The sequence below is a fragment of the Hyla sarda genome, unplaced genomic scaffold (genome assembly GCF_029499605.1).
Source record: "Hyla sarda isolate aHylSar1 unplaced genomic scaffold, aHylSar1.hap1 scaffold_815, whole genome shotgun sequence".
Lineage (NCBI taxonomy): Eukaryota > Metazoa > Chordata > Amphibia > Anura > Hylidae > Hyla > Hyla sarda.
This window is the reverse complement of record NW_026610842.1, coordinates 10148-30018: the sequence shown is the minus strand read 5'-3', so window position 1 is coordinate 30018 and position 19871 is coordinate 10148. Positions and strand designations below refer to the sequence as shown.

The following is a 19871-nucleotide window of genomic DNA, read 5'->3' as shown; positions in this document are numbered from 1 at the left end:
CGGAGTCGTGATGGCCGCCACGCCCCCTCCCATAGACTTGCATAGCGGGGGGTGACGTCACACGGGGGGCGGAGTCGTGACAGCCGCCACGCCCCCTTCCATAGACTTGCATAGCTGGAGGAAGGGGTGACGTCATACGGGGGCGGAGTCGTGACGTCACTATACTCCGGCCCCGTGGTCGCCACCCAGCTGTTGGTGAGCTGGCACCGCGGCGTGCAGCTCAAACAGGTGGGTGGCGAATACAAGATTGCGGGTGTCCCCAGCGGCGGGACCCCCGCGGTGAGACAACATCCCCTATCCTTTGGATAGGGGATAAGATGTCTCAGGGCTGGAGTACCCCTTTAAAACACTGTAGCATAGCCTCCATTGAGAGCACATACAAATACCAGTGTGGCTACTTCTTGCTGGGTTTTTAACCATTAGATTTTCATAAGTCTTATTTATAAATACAAGAAATAAAAGTTACATTTTTAAAGGGAAGGTGTTTCATATGGGGTATTGCACATCCAGCTGGAGTCACTCCCAGGTGTGGGGTTTGGTTATATGCACAAAATTATTGGCCCCTTTCAAAATTGTGGAAACATAAGATTGTTTCCAGCATGTGATGTTCCTTTAAACTCACCTGGGGCAAGTAACAGGTGTGGGCAATATAAACATCACACCTGAAAACAGATAAAAAGGAGAGAAGTTCACTTAGTCTTTGCATTGTGTGTCTGTGTGTGCCGCACTAAGCATGGACAACAGAAAGAGGAGAAGAGAACTGTCTGAGGACTTGGAAACCAAAAATGTGGAAAAATATCAACAATCTCCAGGTTACAAGTCCATCTCCAGAGACCTAGATTTGTCTTTGTCCACAGTGCGCAACATTATCAGGGAGTTTACAACCCATGGCACTGTAGATAATCTCCCTGGGTGTGGACGGAAGAGAAAAACTGATGAAAGGTGTCAAGGCAGGATAGTCCGGATGGTGGATAAGCAGCCCCAAACAAGTTCCAAAGATATTCAAGCTGTCCTGTAGGCTCAGGGAGCATCAGTGTCAGCGCAAACTATCCGTCCACATTTAAATTAAATGAAACGCTATGGAGGAGACCCAGGAGGACCCCACTATGGAGGAGACCCAGGAGGACCCCACTATGGAGGAGACCCAGGAGGACCCCACTATGGAGGAGACCCAGGAGGATCCCACTATGGAGGAGACCCAGGAGGACCCCACTATGGGAGGAGACCCAGGAGGACCCCACTATGGAGGAGACCCAGGAGGACCCCACTATGGAGGAGACCCAGGAGGACCCCACTATGGAGGAGACCCAGGAGGACCCCGCTATGGAGGAGACCCAGGAGGACCCCGCTATGGAGGAGACCCAGGAGGACCCCGCTATGGAGGAGACCCAGGAGGACCCCGCTATGGAGGAGACCCAAGAGGACCCCGCTATGGAGGAGGCCCAGGAGGGCCCCGCTATGGAGGAGACCAAGGAGGGCCCCGCTATGGAGGAGACCCAGGAGGACCCCGCTATGGAGGAGACCCAGGAGGACCCCACTATGGAGGAGACCCAGGAGGACCCCACTATGGAGGAGACCCCGGAGGACCCCACTGCTGACACAGAGACATAAAAAAGTAAGACCACATTTTACCAAAATGAACTTGAGTAACCAAAATCCTTCTGGGAAAACGTCTTGTGAACAGATGAGACCAAGATAGAGCTTTTTGGTAAAGCAAATCATTCTACTGTTTACCGAAAACGTAATGAGGCCTACAAAGAAAAGAGCACAGTACCTACAGTGACATATGGGGGAGGTCAGTGATGTTTTGGGTTGTTTTGCTGCCTCTGGCACTGGGGGCCTTGAATGTGTACAAGACATCATGAAATCTGAGGATTACCAATGGATTTTGGGTCGCACTGTACAGCCCAGTGTCAGAAAGCTGGGTTTGTGTCCGAGATCTTGGGTCTTCCAGCAGGACAATGACCCCAATCATACGTCAAAAAGCCCCAGAAATGGACGACAACACAGTGCTGGAGAGTTCTGAAGTGTCAGCAATGAGTCCAGAGCTAAATCCCATTGATCACCTGTGGAGAGATCTTATAATTACTGTTGGGAAAAGGCGCCGTCCAATAAGGGACCGGGAGCAGTTTGTAAAGGAAGAGTGGTCCAACATTCCGGCTGAGAGGTGTAAGAAGCTTATTGATGGTTATAGGAAGAGTGGTCCAACATTCCGGCTGAGAGGTGTAAGGAGCTTATTGATAGTTATAGGAAGAGTGGTCCAACATTCCGGCTGAGAGGTGTAAGAAGCTTATTGATGGTTGTAGGAAGAGTGGTCCAACATTCCGGCTGAGAGGTGTAAGAAGCTTATTGATGATTATAGGAAGAGTGGTCCAACATCCCGGCTGAGAGGTGTAAGAAGCTTATTGATGGTTATAGGAAGAGTGGTCCAACATTCCGGCTGAGAGGTGTAAGAAGCTTATTGATGGTTATAGGAAGACACTGATTTCACTTATTTTTTCCAAAGGGTGCAACCAAATATTAAGTTAAGGGGCCAATAATTTTGTCCAGACCATTTTTTCCTCCCTTTTTTGGTTTAGTTCCAATACACACAAAGGGAATAAACATGTGTATAGCAAAACCTGTGTTACTGCAATCCTTTCCTGTGAGAAATACTTCATTTTATAGAAAAATTTCAGGGGTGCCAATATTTACGGCCATGACTGTATGTATAATGTGATATATAATAGGTGGAGCTGTGATGTATAATGTGATATATAATAGGTGGAGCTGTGATGTATAATGTGATATATAATAGGTGGAGCTGTGATGTATAATGTGATATATAATAGGTGGAGCTGTGATGTATAATGTGATATATAATAGGTGGAGCTGTGATGTATAATGTGATATATAATAGGTGGAGCTGTGATGTATAATGTGATATATAATAGGTGGAGCTGTGATGTATAATGTGATATATAATAGGTGGAGCTGTGATGTATAATGTGATATATAATAGGTGGAGCTGTGATGTATAATGTGATATATAATAGGTGGAGCTGTGATGTATAATGTGATATATAATAGGTGGAGCTGTGATGTATAATGTGATATATAATAGGTGGAGCTGTGATGTATAATGTGATATATAATAGGTGGAGCTGTGATGTATAATGTGATATATAATAGGTGGAGCTGTGATGTATAATGTGATATATAATAGGTGGAGCTGTGATGTCATCTATTATACAGGGGGCGATGGGCAATCTGAGGTCATAAAAGAAACAACAATGGTGTTTAGAAAATATTTTATTGGTAAAAAGTACAATGTGTCTGTATGTACCAAAAACAGAACCTGGTATTACTGGCACCGCCCACCACTGACATCACACAGTGCACCGCCCACATGACACCACACAGCGCACCGCCCACCTGACACCACACAGTGCACCGCCCACCTGACACCACACAGTGCACCACCCACCTGACACCACACAGTGCACCACCCACCGGACACCACACAGTGCACCACCCACCTGACACCACACAGTGCACCACCCACCTGACACCACACAGTGCACCGCTCCCACCTGATACCACACACTGCACTGCCCCAACCTGACACCACACAGTGCACCACCCACCTGACACCACACAGTGCACCGCCCACCTGACACCACACTGTGCACCACCCACCTGACGCCACACAGTGCACCACCCACCTGACACCACACAGTGCACCACCCACCTGACACCACACAGTGCCCCGCCCATATATATATACATAAGGCGGAGTCTTGATAACTCCTTCCTTCCCAGAGCATTGGGTGGGCTATCTACATGCTATATCGGTACATACAGGATTACGAGGAAAGATTCTCAGTCTGATGAAGAGTAAAATCTGGTTACATTGTTATATATTGTAAATGATTCAGCAAATCTGCTGACATACTGCTCACACACTGACACGGCGTTCCCCAACCTGTGGCTGTCAAAATACAACTCCCATCATGCCCTGACAAAGTTGGACAGCCACAGATTGGGGCAATGCTGCGGGGTCAGCAGGGGGTTACAGGGTTTTCTTTACACCAATCAACTGGCAGGATTAATAATACAAGCAGGAAATACTGGAGAACGGGTCACATGACCGCAGCCATTAGATAAATTACGGAAAAATAGTTTTTATTTAAAAAATTCTCATAGAAGAGATCACACGAGGAAGACGAGAATTAACCCACTGGTAGCAGAGTCTTGGGGATGGGATAGGCTGATCGGAGGCAGGGGGGTGGGAGGGGCTGAAGGAGACTCTGGATCTGCGGCTGCGGAGTAAAAGAAGAGAGAAAATAATGAGTAAATAAAGGGGATCCCCACGGGAGAGATCATCATGGGGGCCGATGATGTCACCAACTGTACTGGGGAAGCTGTCTCTCGGGACTCTGGGAAAGCTGGGTCACAGCGCCCATATTGGTGATGGTCACCCAGCTTATCCAGAAATTGGTACAATAGAGCAGTGATCTCCAAACTGTGGACCCCCAGAGGTTGCAAAACTACAACTCCCAGCATGCCAGGACAGTCGTTGGCTGTCCGGGCATGCTGGGAGTTGTGGTTTTGCAGCATTTAAACAATATCTAATGGACAATGGGGGGATTTTTGGGGTAAAAACATTAAAGACTAAAACTTCACTCACCTTCAAAGCGATTTAAAAAAAATCTGGGGAAAAAAAAGAAAGAAAATACAAAAACGTTAGTCAAGACTCATCTCTATTACGACTATTCTCTTTACAAGAACTTTTTACCAGAAATGGGTCAAAAGGGATCATGTAACCCCCCGGGACTCCTCCTGCCCTGGGCCCAGGAAGGTCAGTGGTGTTATGGGGACAATCAGTGAATCACCCCCTAAAACCTAAGACTAGATGTGTTATCACAGGGGCAATTGGTGGATCACCCCCTAGAGCTCAAGACTAGAAGTGTTATCATAGGGACAATCAGTGGATCACCCCCTAGAGCTCAAGACTAGAAGTGTTATCATAGGGACAATCAGTGGATCACCACCTAGAGCCCAAGAAGTGTTATCATAGGGACAATCAGTGGATCACCACCTAGAGCTCAAGAAGTGTTATCATAGAGACAATCAGTGGATCACTCCCTAGAGCTTGAGACTAGATGTGTTATCATAGGGAATATTGGTGGATTACCCACTAGATCTCAAGATTAGAAGTATTATCATAGGGACGATTGGTGGATTACCCCCTAGAACCCAAGACTAGATGTGTTATCACGGGGGGCAATTGGTAGATCCCCTAGCAATTGGTAGATCCCCCAGAGCTCAAGAAGTGTTATCATAGGGACAATTGGTGGATCACCCCACAGAACTCAAGTAGATGTGTTATGGGGAGAGAGGAGCTGCAGGTGCTGAACACCAACCCCCCCCCAGGAGCCAATGAGGTTCGGGAACCAAATTTCTAGAAGACACCGGACTGGTTGTGACGTACCACCAAGCTTGTAGGTTTTGGGGCTCCCCTCGTTGTGGGTCACCTCGCACGAGTACTCCACTCCTTCCTTGGGGACGAACTTTGTGTAAATCATTTTGTGGTATGTCCAGTCCCGTTCAAAGGACAGGTCAGACTCATTGAAGTCCTTAATCGCGTCCCCTCCCTGCTTCAGGGTCATGGTGATGCGCGGTGGGTGGAATCCGCTGCAGTGACAGATCAGTTCATTCTCCACCCCAAACTCCACGGGCCTCCGGGTGTAGACGTTCACAGTGGGCGACTCTGGAGAAAGGAAAACAGAATGAGGTGTGAAATGAGGTCACCACACCCCGGCTGAAACACTCTGTGCAGCTGTGAGGTCCCCACACCCCGGCTGAAACACTCTGTGCTGCTGTGAGGTCACCACACCCCGGCTAAAACACTCTGTGCTGCTGTGAGGTCACCACACCCCGGTTTAAACACTCTGTGCTGCTGTGAGGTCACCACACCCCGGCTTAAACACTCTGTGCTGCTGTGAGGTCCCCACACCTCGGCTGAAACACTCTGTGCTGCTGTGAGGTCCCCACACCCTGGCTGAAACACTCTGTGCTGCTGTGAGGTCCCCACACCCCGGCTGAAACACTCTGTGCTGCTGTGAGGTCCCCACACCCCGGCTGAAACACTCTGTGCTGCTGTGAGGTCCCCACACCCCGGCTGAAACACTCTGTGCTGCTGTGAGGTCCCCACACCCCGGCTAAAACACTCTGTGCTGCTGTGAGGTCCCCACACCCCGGCTGAAACACTCTGTGCTGCTGTGAGGTCACCACACCCTGGCTGAAACACTCTGTGCTGCTGTGAGCTCCCCACACCCCGGCTGAAACACTCTGTGCTGCTGTGAGGTCCCCACACCCCGGCTGAAACACTCTGTGCTGCTGTGAGGTCCCCACACCCCGGCTGAAACACTCTGTGCTGCTGTGAGGTCCCCACACCCTGGCTGAAACACTCTGTGCTGCTGTGAGGTCCCCACACCCCGGCTGAAACACTCTGTGCTGCTGTGAGGTCACCACACCCTGGCTGAAACACTCTGTGCTGCTGTGAGGTCACCACACCCTGGCTGAAACACTCTGTGCTGCTGTGAGGTCCCCACACCCTGGCTGAAACACTCTGTGCTGCTGTGAGGAGGCGGCTGCTTCCACTCGGGCCCCTCACAACTCTTCTGACTCCTCCTATGGACAAGAAAGGAACATTCTCGCCTAATCTCTGACCAAAACCTTTATGAGTGAAAACTCTCAGGACACTCCGACCTCCGATCACTCGTCCAGAAATCTACAGGACACCCAACAATTTATAGATACTCTATGGTCTTCATTGTCCATGATCACTTCTCTCTCCTGTCCCAAGCAGAGCCCCCTACACAGCCTTGGCTGTATTCTTCCATGTTCTAGGTAAGCCTAAGATCTGGAGAATGACTGGTTCTAGGAACACGCCTAGAACCTAAAACTGGAGGACAGAGGAGTCTGGAGGAGGTTGGAGGAGTCTGGAGGACAGAGGAGTCTGGAGGAGGACAGAGGAGTCTGGAGGACAGAAGAGTCTAAAGGAGGACAGAGGAGTCTAAAGGAGGACAGAGGAGTCTAAAGGAGGACAGAGGAGTCTGGAGGAGGACAGAGGAGTCTGGAGAAGGACAGAGGAGTCTGGAGGACAGAAGAGTCTGGAGGAGGACAGAGGAGTCTGGAGGAGGACAGAGGAGTCTGGAGGAGGACAGAGGAGTCTGGAGGACAGAAGAGTCTAAAGGAGGACAGAAGAGTCTGGAGGAGGACAGAGGAGTCTGGAGGAGGACAGAGGAGTCTAAAGGAGGACAGAAGAGTCTGGAGGACAGAAGCGTCTGGAGGACAGAGGAGTCTGGAGGAGGACAGAGGAGTCTGGAGGAGGACAGAGGAGTCTGGAGGAGGACAGAGGACTCTAAAGGAGGACAGAAGAGTCTGGAGGACAGAAGAGTCTGGAGGACAGAGGAGTCTGGAGGAGGACAGAGGAGTCTGGAGGAGGACAGAGGAGTCTAAAGGAGGACAGAAGAGTCTGGAGGACAGAGGAGTCTGGAGGAGGACAGAGGAGTCTGAAGGAGTTTGGAAGAATCCGAAGGAGGACAGAGGAGGCCATAAAAAGAAACAACGGTTTTGCAACAGCTATTGGCAAACTGGTTAGAAGAGACGTCATTTACAGGACAGCTGAATACAATCTATTACTCTCTGTTATCAGCCATCTCAGGCTCGGGAAGAGGCTGCTGCAGGGGTCTTCCCAGAGATGGGTGACAAGGGCCACAGACGTCTCCCCTCCCCCATAATCTCTCATTTCTGCCAAAATAAGACGCTGACAAAAGTGAAAGTAACATCCGATGTGATTCCGGGAAACGATTAAGGGGGAGGGGGGATATTATATTGTCTTGTGGATTATAACCCCTCAGCAGTCACATCCTCCATATATTTATATTATATTCCTCTGTCCGGGCATGCTGGGAGTTGCAGTTTTGCAACAGCTGGAGACACCCAGTTTGGAAAACTCTGCTATAGTTATATTTTATTCTTTTATTATATTCTGTAGTTATATTTTAGTCTTTTGTTATATTATATAGTTATAGTATACACTGATACTGTACTTTGTTATTTAGAACCTTTTCTGTATTTGTCACCATTAAGCGCCATTTCTCACTTTATTTCCGTCTTATGGGACGAGTAATAGGTGGAGACAGAAGTTATGTCGTAGTTTTTAATATACGGCCGAAAGTGATACGTCACCGTACAGACTGCGAATAATGATAAAGAAGTATAATATATATCTAGAACATAACTATAGAATAAAATATAAATATAGCAGTGTTCTCCAAACAGCGTGTCTCTAGCTGTTGCAAAACTACAACTCCCAGCATGCTGAGAGTTGTAGTTTTGCAACAGCTGAAGACACGCTGTTTGGAAAACACTGAACTATAGAACATAATATAACTGTCTGACTATAGAATAGAATATAAGTATATAAAATAACTATAATAACTATAGAATATAATATAAGTATATAAAATAACTATAGAATATAAGTATATAATATAACTATAGAATAAAAGTATATAAAATAACTATAGAATATAAGTATATAATACAACTCTAGAATACAGTGGTCCCTCAACATATGATATTAATTGGTTCCAGGAGAACCATCATATGTTGAAACCATCATATGTCGAGTACATATGTCTATGTAAAAATGGTAATTGCTTCTGGGGCCTCGGAACCATTGTATGTTGAATCCATATCTCTATAGGAAACTGCTAATTGGTTCTGGGATGACCATTGTATGTGGAGTGTATGGGGAGTGTTTAACAAACCAGGGTGCCTCCAGCTGTTGCACAACTACAACTCCCAGCATGCATGTACAGCCACTGACTGTCTGGGCATGCTGGGAGTTATAGTTTTGCAACAGCTGGAGGCACACTGATAGGGAAACATTGATGTATGGGGTGTATAGTGTGTATATGTATTGTATGTGATGTGTGACATCGCATACAGTACTGTACAGTTCTTTATATACCTTCAGGGGGGACAGAATGTCCTCCATTACCATCCTGCCGACTACAGCTCTATAGGAAAGGAAGGGGAGGGCAGCCAGCAGCTCATTGGATGCCTGCAGCAAGATGCTGCAGGCTATTGGCTATGGCTGCACTGGGGGGGCGGGGCTTACAAGGAGCTCACAGTGGAAGCCTGTATGAGATAGCAGGACAGCATGTGAGTAACAGGAGGCAGAACGGGGCACACGGGGACATTATACAACTATCTGTCAGTTGCTGAAGTTGTCAGCGCTGTCAGATAGCTGTTTGTACGATGGCCCCGACACACAGCAGCATCATATGTCGAGGCTGCCTTCAACATACGATGGGCTCTGAGAGGCCATCATATGTTGAAATGATCATATGTCGAGGCCATCATAAGTCGAGGGGGCACTGTATAAGTATATAATATAACTATAGAATAAAAGTATATAATATAACTATAGAATATAAGTATATAATATAACTATAGAATATAAGTATATAATATAACTATAGAATATAAGTATATAATATAACTATAGAATATAAGTATATAATATAGGTATAGAATATAATATAAGTATATAATATAACTATAGAATAAGAGTATATAATACAACTATAGAATAAAAGTATATAATATAACTATAGAATATAAGTATATAAGTATATAATATAACTATAGAATATAAGTATATAATATAGGTATAGAATATAATATAAGTATATAAAATAACTACAGAATATAAGTATATAATATATCTATAGAATAAGAGTATATAATATAACTATAGAATATAAGTATATAATATAACTATAGAATATAAGTATATAAGTATATAATATAACTATAGAATATAAGTATATAATATAGGTATAGAATATAAGTATATAAGTATATAATATAACTATAGAATATAAGTATATAATATAGGTATAGAATATAATATAAGTATATAAAATAACTACAGAATATAAGTATATAATATATCTATAGAATAAGAGTATATAATATAACTATAGAATATAAGTATATAATATAACTATAGAATATAAGTATATAATATAGGTATAGAATATAATATAAGTATATAAAATAACTACAGAATATAAGTATAATATATCTATAGAATATCAAATAAGTATATAATTAAACTATAGTATAGAGAAGAGCCATGTCCTATACTGACTCTGCTCAGGCCAGGCGGGGGCCACAACCAGCACAAGGGCCACAGAGCCCAGGATCACGAGGCTCCGCATCTTCTTCTGACTGCAGCCCCGGAGCCGCTCACTATATACACTGCGCCTCTTAGGCTCCTTTCACACTATGAGTATTCATCCGTTATTAAACAACCATTTTCATTCCATGTATAATAACGGATGAAATAACGTCCGTCAAAATAACCGCATATTCATCCGTTAAGACCTGTTATAACATCCGTTATGTACGGCCGTTTTAACACCTCTGCCTACAGACTCCCACAGCCGGGACAACTACTACTCCCATCATGGAACAGACTTGATTCCAAGATGAGAGTAGTAATTCCCCAGCTGCAGGAGTCTGCCGGTGGCTGGGGAGGCTACATTAGTGTTTGTACTACAACCCCCATCATGGAACATTGCATGATGGGGGTTGTAGTACAGGGGCTGAGGGATTGATCGCACCGGGTCTCACTTCTGAGACCCACTGCGATTAGAAGTTTTTAAAGGACATCTGTACTGCATGAATTTTACATATTCCTGTGCCCGGGCTGCAAAAATAAGCAAAATATACTGACTCCCCTTCCTACGTTCCCCCGTTGCTCCGGTATTGGCCTCACTGTTCTCCGCTGCGATCCTCATGCTGCTTCCTGGGGACGGTGACGTCAAAGAGCTGTCAGCGTATCACTGGCCGGCTCCTTACATGACAGTGCGCTCAGCCTATCACCGGCCGGCTCCTTACATGACAGTGCGCTCAGCCTATCACCGGCCGGCTCCTTACATGACAGTGCACTCAGCCTATCACCGGCCGGCTCCTTACATGACAGTGCGCTCAGCCTATCACCGACCGGCTCCTTACATGACAGTGCACTCAGCCTATCACCGACCGGCTCCTTACATGACAGTGCACTCAGCCTATCACCGACCGGCTCCTTACATGACAGTGCACTCAGTCTATCACCGGCTGGCTCCTTACATGACAGTGCGCTCAGCCTATCACCGACCGGCTCCTTACATGACAGTGCACTCAGCCTATCACCGACCGGCTCCTTACATGACAGTGCGCTCAGCCTATCACCGACCGGCTCCTTACATGACAGTACGCTCAGCCTATCACCGACCGGCTCCTTACATGACAGTGCACTCAGCCTATCACCGGCCGGCTCCTTACATGACAGTGCGCTCAGCCTATCACCGGCCGAGGCGGAACATTGCTGCACCCGGTGATACGCTGACAGCTCTGTGAGGATCGCAGCGGAGAACAGTGAAGCCAATACGGGAGCAACGGGGGAACGTAGGAAGGTGAGTCAGTTTATTTTGCTTATTTTTGCAGCCCGGGCACAGGAATATGTAAAATGCATGCAGTACAGATGTCCTTTAAGCAGGGGAGTGGGCGGCATGGTCCGCAACCCTGCGATGTATCGTGTGTTTTCACTTTCATCTTTAAATCCCCAGCGAGGAGCCCTGAGTGGCCGGTAACGAGGAGCCAATCAGGGCTCTCAGCTGGGTTTTTAAAATGAACATTGTGAGTGGCAGCGGGGGCCATATGTGTATTAAAAGCGCTGTGGGGGGCAAGATATATAGTGCTTTAGGGGGGGCAGACATTTAGCCTATATATCTAGCCTCCCAGTGCATTTATAATATGCCCCCCGCAGCGCATTAATAAAGATATGACCCCCGCTGGCGCATTTATAAATATACACTCCCCGCAGTGTATGTATAATGTGCCCCCCGCAGCACTATATGTGAAAATTATTCTAGCAGCAGTGTCGGCCCGATGATGGTGATAGAAATACTTTTCATACACAGCGCTGCAGGGGTGCGTGTATATTGAAGCACTGGGGGGGGGGGGGGTAGAGCTATAGCATTATCTAGCCCCCACAGCACTTCTATATACATATCTTTATTAATGCACTGCGGGGGGCATATTATAAATGCCCTGGGGGGCTAGATATATAGGCTATATATCTGCCCCCCCCCCCACAGTGCTATATTTCTTGCCCCCCCACAGCGCTTTTAATATACATATGGCCACCGCTGCCACTCACAATGTTCATTTTAAAAACCTCGCCGGGAGCCCTGAATGGCTCCTCAGTACCGGCCACTCAGGGCTCCCGGTGGGGGATTCAAAAATACATTGCAGGGTTGTAGAGCTTGCCGCCCGCTCCCCTGCTTAATAACTTCAGATCGCATCAGGTCTCAGAAGTGAAACCCGATGCGATCAATCCCTCAGCCCCTCTACTACAACCCCCATCATGGAACAGACTCCGGCTGTCCAGGCATGCTGGGAGATGTAGTTTTGCAACATCTGGAGGGCCACAGTTTGGAGACCACTGAGCTAGAGGCCGGCGGACGGACACAATCCACTGTTATCGGTCGCCTGCCATCAGGCGAGGAAGAGATCGACCGCAGGACGGGTGAATTCTCTTGTTCTCTGTTATCAGCCATTTCAGACTAGGCCAAGGCTGACCGCAGGACGGGGGAAACGATGTCACGTGTCATCAGCCACTTACATTACAGGTAACTACAATCTATTGCTCTCTGTTATCAGCCACATCGGGCGCAATGTTTCCCAACCAGGGTGCCTCCAGCTGTTGCAAAAATTAAAACTACCAGCATGCTCGGACAGCCAAAGGCATACTGGGAGTTGAAGTTTTGCAACAGCTGGAGGCACCCTGGTTGGGAAACACTAGGCTAGAGAGACGCCATATGCAGGACAGCTGACTACAATCTATTTCTCTCTGTTATCAGCCATCTCGGGCTCAGGGTGAGGGGGCTGCAGGGGTCTTCCCAGAGATGGGTGACGGGGGCCGCAGTCGTCTGTCTCCCCTCCCCCATAATCTCTCATTTCTGCCAAAACAAGACGCAGATGAAAGTGAAAGTAACGTCCAATGTTTTTCCGGGAAACAATAAGGGGGGAGGGAGGGGGGGATATTATATCGTCTTGTAGATTATAACCCCCCTGCAGTTACCTCCACCATATATATAGTATCCTACTTCATCGTTATTCGCAGTCTGTACGGTGACGTATCACTTTCTGCCGTATATTATAAACTACGACATAACTTCTGTCTCCACCTATTACTCGTCCCATAAGACGGAAATAAAGTGATCGAGAGGCGACAAATGTTCCCAAATACAGAAAAGGTTCTAAATAACAAAGTATTGAATATAACTATAATATAACCATAGAATAAAATAGAAATATAGAATATAACTATAATATAACTATAGCAGTGTTTTCCAAACAGTGTGTCTCCAGCTGTTGCAAAGGCTGTCCGGGCATGCTGGGAGTTGTAGTTTTGCAACAGCTGGAGACACACTGTTTGGAAAACACTGAACTATAATATAAGTATATAATGTAAATATAGAATAATATAAGTATATAACTATAGAGCAGTGGTCTCCAACCTGCGGACCTCCACATGTTGCAAAACTACAACTCCAAGCATGCCCGGACAGCCGTTGGCTGTCCGGGCATGCTTGGAGTTGTAGTTTTGCAACATCTGGAGGTCCACAGGTTGGAGACCACTGCATATAAGTATATAATACAACTATAGAATATAACATAAGTATATAAAATAACTATAGAATATAATAGAAGTATATAATATAAATATAGAATATAATAGAAGTATATAAAATAACTATAGAATATAAGTATAAAATATAACTATAGAATATAATAGAAGTATATAATATAAATATAGAATATAATATAAGTATATAATATAAATATAGAATATAAGTATAAAATATAACTATATAATATAATATAAGTATATAATATAAATATAGAATATAATATAAGTATATAATATAAATATAGAATATAATATAAGTATATAAAATAACTATAGAATATAATATAAGTATATAAAATAACTATAGAATATAAGTATAGAATATAATATAAGTATATAAAATAACTATAGAATATAAGTATATAAAATAACTATAGAATATAATATAAGTATATAAAATAACTATAGAATATAATATAACTATATAATATAACTATAGAATATAATATAAGTATATAAAATAACTATAGAATATAATATAAGTATATAAAATAACTATAGAATATAAGTATATAAAATAACTATAGAATATAATATAAGTATATAAAATAACTATAGAATATAATATAAGTATATAAAATAACTATAGAATATAAGTATATAAAATAACTATAGAATATAATATAAGTATATAAAATAACTATAGAATATAATATAAGTATATAAAATAACTATAGAATATAAGTATATAAAATAACTATAGAATATAATATAAGTATATAAAATAACTATAGAATATAAGTATATAAAATAACTATAGAATATAATATAAGTATATAAAATAACTATAGAATATAATATAAGTATATAAAATAACTATAGAATATAATATAAGTATATAAAATAACTATAGAATATAATATAAGTATATAATATAACTATAGAATATAAATATATAAAATAACTATAGAATATAATATAAGTATATAAAATAACTATAGAATATAATATAAGTATATAAAATAACTATAGAATATAATATAAGTATATAATATAACTATAGAATATAAATATATAAAATAACTATAGAATATAATATAAGTATATAAAATAACTATAGAATATAATATAAGTATATAAAATAACTATAGAATATAATATAAGTATATAATATAACTATAGAATATAAGTATATAAAATAGCTATAGAATATAAGTATATAGTATAAGTATATAACATAACTATAGTACAGAGAGGAGCCATGTCCTACACTCACTCAGCTCAGCCCAGGCGGGGGCCACAACCAGCACAAGGGCCACAGAGCCCAGGATCACGAGGCTCCGCATCTTCTCCGTCCGCACAGACTTCTGACTGCAGCCCCGGAGCCGCTCACTATATATACAGCGCCGCTCAGCGGCCAATCAGAGCGCCAGGATCCGGCCGCGTCATCAGTCACTAGGAGAAGGCCACAAGAACAGGCTCGAGCGGAGCGCAGTGCGCATGCGTCAATGTCCCTGTGATTTCCCGTAAACGGTTACAATGTATCCGAGTTCTGTCTGTTTGTTTATGTTTTTTGTTGCGACGAGAATCGAACGATGAGAAATGATAAAATGATTAAGGGACAAATATATATAAATATAATTATACACATCTATTATAATATATATAAATATAATTATACACATCTATTATAATATATATAAATATAATTATACACATCTATTATAATATATATAAATATAATTATACACATCTATTATAGTATATATAAATATAATTATACACATCTATTATAGTATATATAAATATAATTATACACATCTATTATAATATATATAAACAGCTATTTGTTATAATAATTCACTTATACACATCTATTATTATAGTTTATATATATGTATTGTATGATGTTATATATATATATATTTACATATATGTGTGCACTTACTCTGTTTACATCCACCAAATACTTTAATTCATATGTGATCTCCGGCTATGATTGAAAATTAACCCCTTAAGGACGCACCAGTTTTTCCTGTCCCTGCATTTTTAAATTTTTTCCTCTTCGCCTTGTAATAATCATCACTCATTTTGCCACAAAATCTATAGTGAAACCCAAAAATTTTAGGAGGGCAAAATAGGAAGAAAATAAAACTGTAACTTTTGAGGGGGTTGTTTCTACACAGTGCTCCATAGATAAAAATGACACGTTATCTTTATTCTGTAGGTCCGTCCCATTACAACCATACCCAATTAAGGGTAACACAGGACATACTTTGCTGCCTATATTCCTGCCTATTGAAGTAAATGGGTAGCATAACCAGCTGCAGAAAATACGCAGCAAAATAGGGCACGTGTGACCCTACCCTGAGACTACATTTCCGCTTAGGCCTCGTTCACATTGGGCGGGCTCCGCTATTCTGAGTTCAAGAGAATGGGGTCCATCATAAAAAATGTAAGAAGCGATCTGATTGGTTGCTATGGGCAACTCAGCAACTTTTCCTCTGGACAGGTTTTGATAAATCTCCCCAATGTATGTGTGTATGTATATAAATGTGTGTATGTGTGTATGTATATAAATGTGTGTATGTATATAAATGTGTGTGTGTATATAAATGTGTGTATGTGTGTATGTATATAAATGTGTGTATGTATATAAATGTGTGTGTGTATATAAATGTGTGTATGTGTGTATGTATATAAATGTGTGTATGTGTGTATGTATATAAATGTGTGTATGTGTGTATGTATATAAATGTGTGTATGTATATAAATGTGTGTATGTATATAAATGTGTGTATGTGTGTATGTATATAAATGTGTGTATGTATATAAATGTGTGTATGTATATAAATGTGTGTATGTGTGTATGTATATAAATGTGTGTATGTGTGTATGTATATAAATGTGTGTATGTATATAAATGTGTGTATGTATATAAATGTGTGTATGTGTGTATGTATATAAATGTGTGTATGTGTGTATATATATAAATGTGTGTATGTATATAAATGTGTGTATGTATATAAATGTGTGTATGTATATAAATGTGTGTATGTATATAAATGTGTGTATGTGTGTATGTATATAAATGTGTGTATGTGTGTATGTATATAAATGTGTGTATGTATATAAATGTGTGTATGTGTGTATGTATATAAATGTGTGTATGTGTGTATGTATATAAATGTGTGTATGTGTGTATGTATATAAATGTGTGTATGTATATAAATGTGTGTATGTGTGTATGTATATAAATGTGTGTATGTATATAAATGTGTGTGTGTATATAAATGTGTGTATGTGTGTATGTATATAAATGTGTGTATGTATATAAATGTGTGTGTGTATATAAATGTGTGTATGTGTGTATGTATATAAATGTGTGTATGTGTGTATGTATATAAATGTGTGTATGTGTGTATGTATATAAATGTGTGTATGTATATAAATGTGTGTATGTATATAAATGTGTGTATGTGTGTATGTATATAAATGTGTGTATGTGTGTATGTATATAAATGTGTGTATGTATATAAATGTGTGTATGTGTGTATGTATATAAATGTGTGTATGTGTGTATGTATATAAATGTGTGTATGTGTGTATGTATATAAATGTGTGTATGTATATAAATGTGTGTATGTATATAAATGTGTGTATGTGTGTATGTATATAAATGTGTGTATGTGTGTATGTATATAAATGTGTGTATGTGTGTATGTATATAAATGTGTGTATGTATATAAATGTGTGTATGTGTGTATGTATATAAATGTGTGTATGTGTGTATGTATATAAATGTGTGTATGTATATAAATGTGTGTATGTATATAAATGTGTGTATGTGTGTATGTATATAAATGTGTGTATGTATATAAATGTGTGTATGTATATAAATGTGTGTATGTGTGTATATATATAAATGTGTGTATGTGTGTATGTATATAAATGTGTGTATGTGTGTATGTATATAAATGTGTGTATGTATATAAATGTGTGTATGTGTGTATGTATATAAATGTGTGTATGTGTGTATATATATAAATGTGTGTATGTATATAAATGTGTGTATGTGTGTATGTATATAAATGTGTGTATGTGTGTATATATATAAATGTGTGTATGTATATAAATGTGTGTATGTGTGTATGTATATAAATGTGTGTATGTGTGTATGTATATAAATGTGTGTATGTGTGTATGTATATAAATGTGTGTATATAAATGTGTGTATGTGTGTATGTATATAAATGTGTGTATATAAATGTGTGTATATAAATGTGTGTATGTGTGTGTATATAAATGTGTGTATGTGTGTGTATATAAATGTGTGTATGTGTGTGTATATAAATGTGTGTATGTGTGTATATATATAAATGTGTGTATGTGTGTATATAAATGTGTGTATGTGTGTATATATATAAATGTGTGTATGTATATAAATGTGTGTATGTGTGTATGTATATAAATGTGTGTATGTGTGTATATATATAAATGTGTGTATGTATATAAATGTGTGTATGTATATAAATGTGTGTATGTATATAAATGTGTGTATGTATATAAATGTGTGTATGTGTGTATGTATATAAATGTGTGTATGTGTGTATATATATAAATGTGTGTATGTATATAAATGTGTGTATGTGTGTATGTATATAAATGTGTGTATGTATATAAATGTGTGTATGTATATAAATGTGTGTATGTATATAAATGTGTGTATGTATATAAATTTGGGTATGTATATAAATGTGTGTATGTATATAAATTTGGGTATGTATGTATGTGTGTGTGTGTATGTATATAAATTTGTGTATATGTATGTGTGTATGTATATAAATGTGTGTATGTGTGTGTGTATATATATATATGTGTGTGTGTATGTATGTATGTATATGTATGTGTGTATGTTCCAGCATCACTTCTAAACGGCTAAAGATATTAAAGGGGTACTCCGCCCCTAGACATCTTATCCCCTATCCTGCTGGGGACCCCCGGGATGTACCATGCGGCACCCACCTTTAGCAGTTTCTGGAACTGCTGGAGGTCCTCAGGCTGAGTCCATCTCGACCACGGGTACGGAAGATCGTGACATCATGACTCGACCCCCATGTGACGTTACACTCCGCCCCTCAATGCAAGTCTATGGGAGGGGGCGTGACAGCTTGCATTGAGGGGCGAAGTGGGACGTCACACGGGGGCGGAGTCGTGACATCACGATCTTCATCCATTCCGTTCTCGGGATCAGTGAGGGTCCCTTTTTATTATGAGAGTACCCCTTTAAGGGAAAAGCAATATGAAAGCATAAGAAAAAAACTTGAGTAATAACCGCAGCCGCAACCATTCGTGGGAATGTTATGCAACGTGATCCTTCCAGTCCATGTGAACGAACCCTAATAGAGGGAGAGGACTTCAGCAACCAGAGGGGGCGCTCCTGGGGCAGTGTCCATAGTTGTCATTTAGTATTTTTATGTATTTATTATGATGTATTTTTATAGTTAATATTATAATTATTATAATTATATTATGTATTTATAATTATTATTATTTATTGTTATTATGATGTAATTATTGTGTTTTATTGTATCTTATGTATTTATTATTATAATTATTATGTTATGTATTTTTATTATTATTATTAATATTATGAATTTATTGTTATTTATTATATATTATTATGTAATTATTATGTATTTTTTTTATTATTTATTGTTATCATTATGTATTTATTATGTTTTATTATATATATTAGGATTTATTATTATTGTTGTTGTTATATATTATTATGTAATTATTTTGTTTTATTATTACTAGCTGAGTACCCAGCGTTGCCCGGTTTCTCCTTCCTAATCCTTGTTGGGGAGGAAAATCAACAAAGGAGGAAGCTTTTGACTTAATATTCTATCCTCATATATTGTAGTCATATCTCAACCTCCTATCCTGTCTTCATATCCCATCCTCATATCCCGTCCTCATATCCCGTCCTCATATCCCGTCCTCATATCCCGTCCTCATATCTCTTTCCTCCCATCCCGACCTCATATCCTGTCCTCATATCCCGTCCTCATATCCTGACCTCATATCCTGACCTCATATCCTGTCCTCATATCCCGACCTC

General features: G+C 40.8%; 1 protein-coding gene across 1 annotated transcript; it reads right to left on the bottom strand.

Moving 5' to 3' along the window:
- Window positions 1–3286: 3286 nt before the first annotated feature.
- LOC130347212 (beta-2-microglobulin-like) lies at window positions 3287–15182 on the bottom strand. Its single transcript, XM_056554635.1, has 4 exons — window positions 15024–15182; window positions 5474–5752; window positions 4670–4692; window positions 3287–4301 (listed from the first exon to the last, which is right to left on the bottom strand). Exons 1-3 carry the CDS (start codon window positions 15091–15093, stop codon window positions 4682–4684), a joined length of 360 nt encoding a protein of 119 aa, XP_056410610.1. The 5' UTR covers window positions 15094–15182; the 3' UTR covers window positions 3287–4301; window positions 4670–4681.
- Between the last annotated feature and the right edge of the window lie 4689 nt (window positions 15183–19871).

What these genes read in the sequence shown, in the direction of transcription:
- LOC130347212 (XM_056554635.1), bottom strand. Translation starts at nt 15,093, where the DNA reads ATGCGGAGCCTCGTGATCCTGGGCTCTGTGGCCCTTGTGCTGGTTGTG. An exon ending in CCCCGCCTGGGCTGAGCTGA is followed by an intron (nt 5,753 to 15,023) that starts GTGAGTGTAGGA and finishes TCCTTTCTCCAG; the next exon opens with AGTCGCCCACTGTGAACGTC.